Source organism: Spermophilus citellus (genome assembly GCF_964194105.1).
Source record: "Spermophilus citellus genome assembly, chromosome: X".
NCBI classification, from domain to species: domain Eukaryota; kingdom Metazoa; phylum Chordata; class Mammalia; order Rodentia; family Sciuridae; genus Spermophilus; species Spermophilus citellus.
This window is the reverse complement of record NC_138190.1, coordinates 18,386,528-18,399,535: the sequence shown is the minus strand read 5'-3', so window position 1 is coordinate 18,399,535 and position 13,008 is coordinate 18,386,528. Positions and strand designations below refer to the sequence as shown.

Here is a 13,008-nt window from a genome sequence, read left to right as displayed (position 1 = left end):
ATTCCTGTGCTGTAGTGACTATTCATGAAATGTAAAAGTAAGATAAGAACTCGTGTAAAAAGGAATAAATATCTTAAAAGTTCATTTTCAACAGTATAGTCCAGCACATTTTTAAAAAATATGCTACTAGGATCAAAGAAAGAATAACATTTCATTAAAATAAACAAAATCTCATCAAACATTCTGTATAAGTCCTGACCAATCGACTGCTTTAGTCCATATTAACCAACAAAAATTTTAATACAAAGAAAATTGATGGATATTTTCTATAGCCTTATATAAGTAATTCATTCCAAATGATTTTTTAGCTAATTAATGGAGATACTTGGAAACATGGTGCTTTAAAAAAATGCTAACTGCTCAGTGGGCTGTTTAATGTCCAAATAACTTAGTCTGTACACTTTGAATGCAATTCAGACACACATAGATGATAAGAAGCTAAATTAACATAAAATGTACATCAGGAAACATCACCTCATTTGATGGCTGTAATAAATTTTTTCCACTGAAATACTTGTAACCACGGCCTTCAGTATGCAGAAAAATTTTAAAAACGATAAAAGGTGGAAACCTTTCACCACTAAATCTGAAATAAAGACCAAAAATAAGTCATTTACCATCAGTTTTGGGGCTCAATTACTTCTCCCCCAGTACTTCAGATAGTTCATATAGTCTCTTGAATACAGGGTAAAGGCTATGCCAACAGCATACAATAATCTAGTAATGAAATGAACTGTAGATGATGAGAGACTCAGCACTTTGGGGTGCTCACAACTATTCTCATACTGTCAGAATGGACACTGAATGGGAGATGAGTGCTACCCTCATGACAACTTTTAGTGAAACAGTTATGCCATAATTTCTTCACATGACAAATGCAAATAAAAACAACACATTTACTTTGTAATTATATCCTGGGAAGTTATGAGGATTTAAAAAATTAATTTCTGAAATTTCTCCTTATTAACTAAGTATTCTTTGAGAGAAATCAGCATAGACACATTACCTGAATCTGACTTTACACTTCATGCTAGGATCTTTAATAAGTTCAGCCTCTAAGGGGCTCACTTTCTTCAGAATTTCATATGTCACATAATGTTCCTGAAATAGACGATGGCACTGTAAATGAAAAGTATCACACTAGCCAGATTTAATTTGCTGACTATAACAGAGGAAGCATGATGTAGTGGGCTTGGAGTTCTGAAGAGGTGTGCTCCTATCTTGGCTCCTACTTTGTCATCTGTGTAGTTTGGAGTCAGTTACTTAATCTTTTGGGTATCCAAATTTGGGTGCGTGTCCTTTTTGAGATCACAGGCATTATTCTTTCCCTATGACAATACTTTTCACAATCTATTGTAATTACCTGTAAACTTGACTATGTCTCCTACTAGTCCTTAAGTGACATGAAGATAGGGACAATGTCTTTCTTCTTTACCACTATATCCCTAACATCTAGTACAGTGCCTGGAACATATGAGATGTTTAACAAGAATTTGATGTTGAATGAATCGCTGTAAAAAATGAGGATGATAATAGTAATGCTACCAGCTTTTTAAGCACCTTTCATGTACCACAAAGTTTGTTAGATGCCTTATATATAAAAAACCTCATTTAATCCTTACAACAACAATATTATTAGAATATTATCACTCTAGGGAGTGGAGTGGGAGGAAAGAATAGAACTTCAGTGGATTAGACAAAAGGGAATGAAGGAGCTGGGTGCAGTGGCACACACCTGTAATTCAAGCAGCTTAGGAGGCTGAGGCAGGAGGATCAAGAGTTCAAAGCCCGCCTCAGTAATGGTGAGACTCTGTCTCTAAATAAAATACAAAATAGGGCTGGGGATGTGGCTCAGTGGTTGAGTGCCCTGGAGTTCAATCGCTGGTAGCAAAAAAAAAAAAAAAAAAAAAAAAAAAAAAAAGGAATAAAGGGAAGTGGGGGAATAGGAAAGAGTAGAATGAATCAGACATAACTTTCCTATGTTCATATATGAATACACGATCAGTGAAACTCCAAATCATGTACAACCACAAGAATGGGATCATAATTAGAATAAGTTATCCTCCATGTATGTATAATATGTCAAAATACACTCTACTGTCATATATATCTAAAAAGAATAAATAAAATAATTAAAAATATATTATCACTCCATTTTACAAATGATAAAGCTGAGGCCTGGGGAGTTTTTGTAACTTACACAACAGCATACAGATAGCAAATAGGGAAGCCAGAATTTAAACTTTGATCTGTTTAACTCTAAAATTCCCACTATTTATCCTAAACAACCCCACTCAATCTTTATACCTATGATAATCATATAAAACTGTATAATAAAGGGCTTTTAATAAGACCAAGCATTATTAATGTAAAGTATTGACTTGAAGCATTTGGATAACAGATGAAAAAAGAATTTATTTTCTTCTTTCTGTTGCTAAGAGTATAAAATTATGAGGAAACCTGTAATATAATACTTAAAACATGATCTGTATACAAAGACAATGGACAATGAGCCTGAAATGTCAAGAGTTTACTTGGGTGGGTTTTCTTTGGGATGTTCTATTTTTACTGACCTCAGAAATGGGTCCGTGCATCAGAGGGTGAAGAAGTGTACACACTGCTCAGAATTTATTATTTTCACTGCTAAAATTTCCTTTATTATGACTGTCACTAATAGTAAACTACTGGAATTATGGGTTCTTCTTTTTAAAATATTTTTTTAGTTGTAGTTGGACACAATACCTTTATTTATTTATTTAATTTTATGTTGTGCTGAGGATTGAACCCAGCGTCTTACATGCGCCAGGCAAGCTCTTTAACACTGAGCCACATCCCTAGCCCCATTGGTTCTTTTATTAGGAGAGTATTTGGCAACTAGGGTTGCCAAAGTTGTTTACATAGGGGGGATTAGGCATATGCATCTGTTTCTGTTTTTTACTCAAATAGGATTATATTCTTCATACTGTTCTGACTTGACTTTTTCCACTATCAAGCTATGCTGGTTATTTTTCTATTGCAGAATATTTTAATGCTGTAAGGTTTAACACTATGAAAACAGCCAACACTTATTTAATCTACATTCTATCAATGGACATTATGTGGTTCATTTTCTTTGCTATTATAATCAATGCTACAATGAAGTTGTACATATATCACAGAATGGACTCTTAGAAGTGAAATTCTGCCAGGCATGGTTGTACATGCCTGTAATCCCAGTAGCTCCGGACGCTGAGACAGCAGGATCATGAGTTCAAAGCCAGCCTCAGCAAAAAGTAAGGCGCTAAGCAACTCAATGAGACTCTGGCTCTAAATAAAATATAAAAAAAAAGGGATGAGGATGTGGTTCAGTGGTTGAGTGCCCCGGAGTTCAATCCCCAGTACCAAAACAAAACAATAACAAAAAGAAGTGAAATTCCTAGGGGCAAGATGGGGGAATAGAGGGGTTGTTTCCCTAGTGGCTCAGTGGCATGAACCAAGAAAAGCAAACAGGCAGCTTTTCAGCAAGGTGGATGAATGATCAAGAATTAGGGGGGCAGGGCTACTCTACCACTCAGTGGTAGAGTGTTTGCTTAGCATGCATGATGTACTGGGTTCAATCCTCAGCACCACATAAAAATAAATAAATAAAAATATTGTATCCACCTAAAAAACTAAGAAATAAATATAAAAAAAGAATTAGGAGGACTTTACTGGAATTTAATATTGGTCACTCAAAACAGATCAGGGACTCAGGAGATCTTGTATAATAAAATAAGGGGGATCAGCCCCCATAGCCATGACAGTGGCTGAAGACGCAAACGAGAACAGTCCCTATGTGAACGTAGTAAAGCAATAAAGGAATTAAAGGAACCCCCATTCTCAGGAAGACTGAGGCATGTTGGGGTAAAGAGAGTTTAGAGATCAGACACTGCTCGAGAAAACAGTGAGCTGTGCTGCACAGTATCCAGGAATGGGAGGAAAGCTCCATCTCTCTTGGCAGTGTGCACAGAGGACAGCAGAAGGAACCATTTTGTAGCTGTAACACAAGGGGCTAGCAGCTGGGGAAGCCAATTACTGGCAGACCAAAGTCTGGCCTGAAAAACAAGATAGGCAAACTCATACAGCAGTATGACAGAGAGTGTACCTAAGTGACCAGGAGAAATGGAAAGAGATTTACAGAGGGGAATACTGGTCACAGAAACCCACCTGGCTTTCCTACCCAAACAGAATCAGGAAGATATACACAATTTAAACAGGTCAATTTCAAGCAATGAAAGAGAAGATGCCATCAAAACCTACCAATTGAGGAGCAAGGTCTGGGGTAGGGGCGGCAGGAGCCATGTCCGGCCGGGAAGGTGGCAAGAAGAAGCCTCTGAAACAACCTAAGAAGCAGGCCAAGGAGATGGATGAGGAAGATAAGGCTTTCAAACAGAAACAAAAAGAGGAGCAGAAGAAACTTGAGGAGCTAAAAGCAAAGGCCGCGGGGAAGGGCCCCCTGGCCACAGGTGGAATTAAGAAATCTGGCAAAAAGTAAGCCAATTCTTGTGCCTAAAATGATGGTGACCGTTGATTCCATTCCTATTTAGACATCTGGATCCCCGCTGTAACATCTTTTGTCACCTATAGCTAGAATGAAGTGTTATGTTGGAGTCTGTTGTAAATTTAATAAACTTTCATAAAATAATAATAATAATAATAATAATAATAATAATAATAATAATATACACACACAAAAAGCCTACCAATTAAGAAAAGCCCAGGACCCAGATGGATTCTCAGCCAAATTCTACAAGACCTTCAAAGAAGAATTAACACCACCACTACTCCTCAAATTATTCCATGAATAGAAAGGAGGAAACCCTTCTCAACTCATTCTATGAAGCTAGTATCATACTGATAACAAAACCAGATAAAGACATATCAAGGAAAGAAAACTTCAGACCAATATCCCTGATGAACATAGATGCAAAAATTCTCGATGAAATTCTGGCAAATCACTTACAAAAACATATTTAAAAGATAGTGTAGGGGCTTGGGATATAGCTCAGTTGGTAGAGTGCTTGCTCTGCATGCACAAGGCACTGAGTTTGATCCTCAACACCACATAAAAAATAAATAAAATAAAGGTTTATTTAAAAAAAAGTCAGTGGGATTTATTTATATATAAAAAAAGATAGTGTACCATGATCAAGTGGAGTTTATCCCAGGGATGGAAGGTTAGTTAAACATATGAAAATCAATAAATGTAATTTATCACGTAAATAGACTTAAAGAATCATATGATCATCTCAATAGGTGCAAAAAAAATTTTGACAAAATACAGCACCACTTCATGTTCAAAACACTAGAAAAACTAGAGATAGAAGGAACATACCTCAACATTGTAAAAGCTATATATGCCAAATACAATGCCAACATCATTCTAAATGGAGAAGAGCATTCTAAATGGAGGAGGCATTCCCTCTAAAAACTGAAAAAAGACAGGGATGCCCCCTTTCACCACTTTGATTCAACATAGTCCTTGAACCCTAGTCAGAACAATTAGACAAAAGAAAAAAATTAAAGGGATACGGATAGGAAAAGAAGGACTCAAACTATTACTATGTGCCAATGACATGATTCTATATTTAGAAGACCCAAAAAATGACACCAGAAAATTTCTAGAACTAATAAATGAATTCAGCAAAGTAGCAGGATATAAAATTCACACCCATAAACCAAACGTGTTCCTATACATCAGTGATGAATCCACTGAAAGAGAAATTAGGAAAACTACTCCAATCACAATAGCCTCAAAAAGTAAAATATTTGGGAATCAATATGACAAGAGGTGAAAGACCTCTACAATCTAAACTACAGAACACAAAAGAAAGAAATTGAAGAAGACCTTAGAAGCTAGAAAGAACTCCCATGTTCCTGGAAAGGCTGAATTAACATTGTCAAAATGGCCATACTACCAAAAGCATTATACCGATTTAATGCAATTTCTATAAAATTCCAATGACATTCTTCATAGAAATAAAAAGCAATCATGAAATTCATTTGGAAAAATAAGAAACCCAGAATAGCAAAGCAATCCTTAGCAATAAAAGTGAAGCAGGAGGCATTACAATACCAGACCTTTATACTACAGAACTATAGTAACAAAAAACACCATGATATTGACACCAACACAGACATGTAAACCAATAGTACAGAATAGAAGACACAGAGACAAACCCACATAAATACAGTTATCTCATACTAGACAAAGGCACTAAAAATATATATTGGAGAAAAGATAGTATCTTCAACAAATACTTCTAGGAAAACTGGAATCCATATATAGCAAAATGCAATTAAACCCCTATCTCTCACCCTGCACAAAACTCTAGGTGGATTTCTGTTCTAGGACTTAGGCACTAGAACAGAAACCCTGTGTCTAATAGAAGAAAAAGTAGGCCCAAATTTCTATCATGTTGGCTTAGGACCTGACTTCCTTAACAAGACTCCTAAAGTGCAAGAAGTGAAAACAGGGATCAATAAATAGGATGGAATCAAACTAAAACGCTTCTTCACAGCAAGATCATGACAAGGGAGCCTATAGAATGGGAGAAAATCTTTGCCACCTTCACCTCAGATAGAGCATTAATCTCCAGGATATCTAAACAATTCAAAAAACTTAACACCAAAAAAACAAATAACCCAATAAATGGGCTAAGGAATGAACAGGCACTTCACAGAAGAATACAGTCAATCAACAAATATATGAAAAAAAATGTTCAACATCATTAGAGAAATGTAAATCACAACTAAACTGAGATTTCATCTCACTCCAGTCAGAATAGCAATTATAAAGAATATAAGCAATGATAAGTGTTAATGAGGATGTGGGGAAAAAGGTCCACTCATACATTGCTGGTGGGACTGCAAATTGGTCCAACCACTCTGGAAAGCAGTACAGAGATTCCTGAGAAAGTTTAGAATGGAACCACTATTTGATCCAGTTATCTCACTCCTTGATTTATATTCAAAGAACTTAAAATCAGCATACTATAATAATGCAGCCACATCAATGTTTATAACAGCTCAATTCACAATAGCTAAACCATGGAACCTACCTAGATACCCTTCAAAATATGAATAGATAAAGAAACTGTGGTATATATACACAATGGAATATTACTCAGCCTTAAAGAAGAATAAAATTATGGCATTTGCCAGTAAATGGATGGAGCTGGAGAATATCATGCTAAGTGAAATAAGCCAATCCCAAAGAACAAAAGGATGAATGTGTTCTCTGGTATGTGGATGCTAATTCACAATGGGGGCAGCTAGGGAATAACAGAGGTACTTTAGATTAGGCAGAGGGGAATGAAGGAGGGGAGGGGGTAAGGGGGTAGGAACGATACTAGAATTGTACATTATTGTCCTATGTGTGTGTGTATATATATATATATATATATATATATATATATATATATATGATTACATAACTGCTGTAATTCTACATCATGTACAATCAGAAAAATAAAAAGTTACAGTCCATTTATGTATGATATGTGAAAATGCATTCTACTGTCATGTATAACTAATTTGAGCAAATAAAAAAAATTTAAAAAAAGAAACAAAATTCCTGCATGAAAGGTAAGGGCATTTTTAGTTCAGAGTTTGGTTTGGTTTGGTTTGCTTTGGTGCTAGGGATTGAAACTAGGGTCCCCCACATGCTATGCATGGGCTCTACCATTTAGTCATACCCTCAGCCCCCTAATTCAGCATTTAAAAAATTACTTTTTTTTAACAGCGTTGGGGATTGAACTCAGCCTTGTGCATGCTTAATTCAGAGATTTTTTAATTGTTGGAAGTATTTTGTCTCATGTTTTCAAATAAGGAATAAAATTTTTTAAAAAGACAGTATTTTTACTTCAGAAAAAGAAATAATAGTCATCCATATTAAAATTAAATCCAGAAATATTCATTTGTAGCTAACAAAAGAAGCAATTTCAGGACCCTATGTAATGTTATTAGATCAAAATGAAAGAGATAAAGAAGATTATTTATTCTATCTTTAGTTAACAGATATTTTAGCTGGGTAATTCTGTCAAAGAAAAAAAATACATACCGCTGCACAAACTGTATGTTTTAGGAGTTGAAATATTATTTTGTCCATATAAGTGAACCAAGATTTCTGTATTTTCCAAGCTGAAATTTCTCTGTCAATTATGCGAAGAAAAAAGAGGTTAATATATATGACATAAGTTTTAATTTTTGTAAGTCTTGGAAAACTCTCAATTTATGTTTATTTCTCCTATATCTCTTAATCTTCCATGCTAAGAACGACTTAATGAGGGACATTTGGACAAAAGAAATGGAACTGGTAATTTGTAGAATCTAGTCAGAATGAAGACATGCATACTTGAGAATATCTCCCTTGAGATTAAAAAGAAAAGTCCTGGTAAAAACCTTATCATTTTAGGCAAATATATCATAAATTTATCATTAAGACACATATAATACATAGGGCTGGGGGTGTAGTTCAGTGATACAGCACTTATCTACTGTGTGTAAGGCCCTGAGTTTGATCCCAAACACCCCAAAAAGAGGCATATAATAAATAAGAATTGTGAAGAGATAAGCTTGCTTCCTAAAATGATTTGGTTACAGTTCTTTAAAACTGTCCAACTGGTTCAGGTGGAATGAAAATGGAATGTGTACTAGCTGAAGTTACAGGAGGCCCAGGTCTCTTCTGGGAGCTGATAACTACTCTCTAGAAAAAGAAACTCCCTTCTCCAATATTTGCTTGAACCAACCAGGCTAACCCTAGTCAGGTCAGACAACTATTCTCTATTAATCATATCCCAGCACTGGCCGATTGTGAGGGTCTTCCTATATAATATCCTCCCACCCCATCATTATCCATAATAGAGCCATGCGCAGAGAGGGACTCTTTTTTTTAATATTTATTTTTTACTTGTAGTTGGGCACAATACCTTTATTTTATTTATTTATTTTTATGTGGTGCTGAGGATTAAATCCAGGTCCTCCCATGTGTGAGGCGAGCGCTTTACCACTGAGCAACAAACCCAGCCCCAGAGAGAGACTCTTAATGCTGCTTATAGTTTACATTCTTTGTGTACTAGAATATGTGGTATGTTGGAAAGACAAGTGAATTTACCCATAGCCTTCTTTTTTTTTTTTTTAAGAGAGAGGAAAGGGGAGAGAGAGAGAAAGAGAGAGAGAGAGAGAGAATGAATTTATTTATTTAAGTTCTCGGCGGACACAACATCTTTGTTGGTATGTGGTGCTGAGGATCGAACCCGGGCCGCACGCATGCCAGGCGAGCGCGCTACCGCTTGAGCCACATCCCCAGCCCCACCCATAGCCTTCTAATTAGACTGTTTAATGTCACCATTGACTGGCAAAATGCAGAATACAAGATGCAGAGAAGACCTGAAGTATGGAAACAAACCTTTGAATACTAGTTGATACCATTTATTAGTTTAACTTTCTGCAAGTCACTTATCTTCTACTAGTTGTTTCTTCCTCATTTATAAAATATAATAATAAGGGGCTGGGGTTGTGGCTCAGCAGTAGAGCACTGGCCTAGCACGTGCGGGGCACGGGGTTCCATCCTCAGCACCACATAAAAATAAAATAAAGATATTGTGTACAACTTCAACTAAAACCCAAAATATTAAAAATATATAATAATAAAACTGTTTCATAAGGTTGTATCAGGATCAAATAGATGTATGTTAACCTGCTTTGTAAATTATAAAATATATAATTATAGTGGTCATTCAACTTGACAATAATCTTAAAACATGAGAAACTTGGGCTGGGGTTGTAGCACAGTGGTAGAGTGCTTGTGTGAGGCACTGAGTTCGATAATCAGCGCCACACAGAAATAAATAAAATAAAGGTCATTCAACAACTAAAAAACTTTTTTGAAAAACTTTAATTTACACAAGAAGTGTTTGAAGTTATCTGGGTAAATATGGATAAGTTTGGAAACTGTCCATTTGTGAAGAATGACACAAGGCAAAAGATGGGTACTTACAGTCGTTTTGCCTTTGCAACATTTAGAAAATGTGCTTTATGGCCTTTTCTTGGCTGTTGATCATCTGATTTTGGAATACGGGTGTCTGCTGCATTTGAAGAATGACTCATTTTCCTTATGATGAAGTAATCTGAAATTACATAAATTAAGCCTTTTTAATTTATTTTTGGGACTGGAATTGAACCTAGTGGCATTTTACCACTGAGCTACATCCTCAGCCCTTGTAAACTTTTAAAAATTTTGTGACAGGGTCTAGCTAAGTCACCCAGGCTGGCCTTGAACTTGCAATCCTCCTGCCTCAGCCTCTTTAGCAGTTGGGACTAAAGGCTAAATTAAGCTTTCGAGGTCATAATCCATATTATTATACTCCTTGGACTTGACTCCTGCTAAAATTGTTGTGCTAATTAGAGAATTATTTAAAAAGGAAGGCATCATGGATCTCTTAATGTTGCTTATGATTTACATTCTTTGTGTACTAAAAATATTATTTGGTATGTGGGAAAGACAAATGGCTCTCCCCACAGTCTTCTAACTGGTCTTTGTCTCTAGTCTCTTTCTCCTTGTGTTCATTCTTTACACTACAGCTAGAGTTAACTTTTTAGAGCAATAATTCAGTCTTATCACTCTCCTATTATCACCCAGAAATCCTGTTGAGGGCAGGAGGCACTTTTTTTTTAACCAGGGATTGAACCCAGAGGCACTTAACCGCTGAGCCACATCCCTAGCCCTTTTTATTTTTTATTTAGAGATAGGGTCTCGATAAGTTGCTTAGGCCCTTGTTAATTTGATAAGGCTGGTTTTGAACTTGTGATCCTCCTGCCTCAGCCTTCTGAGTGGCCAGGATTACAGGTATGACAACTGCACCCAGAAGGAGGCACTTTGATAACTGGTGCCTAGCAGAGTGAAGAGGTTTTATAAATTTGTCTGAAAACTTTTCATCCTACATTTAGCAAATAGCCATAAGACTTTAGGCAAATCATGTAACTTCTTCATGTTCAACTCCCTCATTGGTAAAGCAAGAGGGTGTATACTAAATTACCTGATTCTGCCTCTAACTTTTTTAGTTTTTGAAGCATTACTCCAATTTGGATGCAGCTCCCAAATTCTTAGTCACATCATGAAAACATTTTAAAAGCAAAATTATAGTAATGTTTGTGTCTTCTTTATACATTAAATAAGAAATCTAATAGCTATTGTACTTTTGAAGTATTAATGAGCATAAATGATATTTTGAGCTGTCTGCCATGATTGCAACATGGTATGAAAATATCTGTGCTTTCTACTGATGACAAAGTCAGAGGTACTGTTAATACTACTGTGGGTTGTTGCCTACACTACAATTGAAAGAAATGCTAAAGTTCAGTTAGAGGTTAGTAAAAATGAAATTGTCATTTTCCCCCAAGTTCATATATCCCTTGAATTTAGAACACCTGCTCTAATTTATCACTATGCTTCATACTTTTATGTATAATGTTACATTATTGATGCAGAGCCTTCAGAATCTATTCAATATTTCTTCTTAGGGATGGGGATGATTATTAGAATATACAATATTCTTGAGAAAAGCCGTCCTAACATCTGGGAGTTAGCCTAGCACCCATAGCTGGGCCTCGCTGTTACCCCCACTTCCCAACAGAGCCTAATGCAAAGCAAAGCTCTGCTTTCTTGAACTTGCCCCCAAATCACCCAACCAAAGCCCCAATCCTAAAATGTTTCTAACACCTTCTTACTGAAATGCGCCACCTTCTTACTGAAATGCGCCACCTTCCCCCGGATGTGTGTTTTTCTAGCAGCAATGAGAAACCTCAACTTCTTCAAATACAGTTGTTTCCTAGTAGCCTTTGGCTGGTAGGCAGTGACATGACACTGCCCAAATCCCAAAATCTTTCAGATGTCCATATGGATGGGACTTCCATTTTCTATCTGATTAGAATGGAAATACAGAATGAAACATTCCCTTATTATTTAGAGAGTATAAAAGTTGTTTAGTCTGAGTACAGGTTTCAAAGGCACACTACCTGGGTTTGGACCCTGGTTTCGCATTCTCTATCTTTGTGGATTTGAATCAATAAATGACTTCACTGTGCCTCAGCTTCTTCATCTATAGATTGGGAATGGTAATTGTGCCCACCTACTTGGGTTAGATGAGTATGTGTAACAAGCTTTGATCAGAGCTGCGCACATAGTGCTGTATTAGTGCTTGATATTCTTGTTAATAATTATTCCCATTATTACTTACTTCTACAAGTATTAAGGGACAAATATTTGAGTCCCAGGGAGGAACTTCCACGTAAATATCTTAAAGAGAATAAAGAATGTTAGAACCTTTCGCGACTAAAGGACGTGGCAAATAAGTTTAAATTTAAACCCTGAGAAATGTCCAGCCCACGGTAAAAATCCAAAAAAACCTTTTGTGAGGTAAATCCAGGCCCTGATCAACGACTTCCGGCTGGGAGGCTTTCGAAGCTTCTCGAAGTCCGCCGAGCGCCCTCAGCCGGCCGCCTCCGCGTACAGGATTCCTAACCTACACGGTGGAGCGCCCAATCGTGGCCTAGAAGGCAAATTCCCAGCGCCTCCCTCCTCGTGCCCCCGCGTGCAGCCCACACTGCCGCCTAGCAACAGCTAGCGCAGAGGCGGAGACTCCAGGAGGGCGGGACTTGCACTTGTCCATTGCCCCAGGCGCGACGCGCTGCAGCTCAACAAGACTGCTTTTAGCCAAGGGTGGTTGAACTAAGCCTTCGCGGATCAAGGTGGTTGTACCGCTGTCAACCGTAGGGCAGTCCGTGTGCGGTGTAGGAATCTGGGCCCTAACGGGCCTCCGTAGTTGCCTTTCTGTAGTGGGCGGGGCCGAGGCCGGGGTGACCCTGCCGGAGCCGCCGCTGCCAGCGACATGTTCAAGGTGAGAGCTTGGAGCCGGGTCACAGCTGTCATCGCCCCCTCCCGGCCGCCCGGAGACCTCCCCACGTTGTCGTGGGGCCTCTCCGGGGACC

General features: G+C 37.4%; 3 protein-coding genes across 8 annotated transcripts in view; 2 read left to right on the top strand and 1 right to left on the bottom strand.

The window, feature by feature from the left end:
- The window catches only part of LOC308639721 (uncharacterized protein CXorf58 homolog), a 30,856-nt gene that overhangs the window by 17,566 nt on the left and 282 nt on the right, over window positions 1-13,008 (bottom strand). The window contains exons 1-6 of one of the 5 annotated variants that reach the window (XM_081277987.1): window positions 12,427-12,521; window positions 12,258-12,316; window positions 10,019-10,148; window positions 8,081-8,171; window positions 1,007-1,101; window positions 475-586 (exon numbers count right to left, since the gene is read on the bottom strand). In XM_081277987.1, coding sequence (XP_081134113.1) covers window positions 475-586; window positions 1,007-1,101; window positions 8,081-8,171; window positions 10,019-10,128 — 408 coding nt within the window. In that variant the 5' untranslated portion in view covers window positions 10,129-10,148; window positions 12,258-12,316; window positions 12,427-12,521. Of the gene's footprint in view, window positions 1-474; window positions 587-1,006; window positions 1,102-8,080; window positions 8,172-10,018; window positions 10,149-12,257; window positions 12,317-12,426; window positions 12,566-13,008 lie in introns of those variants that run through there. The other 4 variants (XM_081277986.1, XM_081277988.1, XM_081277990.1 and 1 more) reach the window with 4 other exon arrangements.
- Window positions 4,288-4,628, top strand: LOC308639724 (translation machinery-associated protein 7). Its single transcript, XM_081277996.1, has one exon. The coding sequence runs from the start codon at window positions 4,319-4,321 to the stop codon at window positions 4,511-4,513; it is 195 nt and encodes a 64-aa protein (XP_081134122.1). The 5' UTR covers window positions 4,288-4,318; the 3' UTR covers window positions 4,514-4,628.
- Window positions 12,771-13,008, top strand: part of APOO (apolipoprotein O) — a 55,139-nt gene continuing 54,901 nt past the window's right edge. For both annotated transcript variants that reach the window (XM_081277995.1, XM_081277994.1), the window contains exon 1: window positions 12,771-12,917. In XM_081277995.1, the coding sequence (XP_081134121.1) occupies window positions 12,909-12,917 (9 nt within the window). In that variant the 5' untranslated portion in view covers window positions 12,771-12,908. The remainder of the gene's footprint in view (window positions 12,918-13,008) is intronic.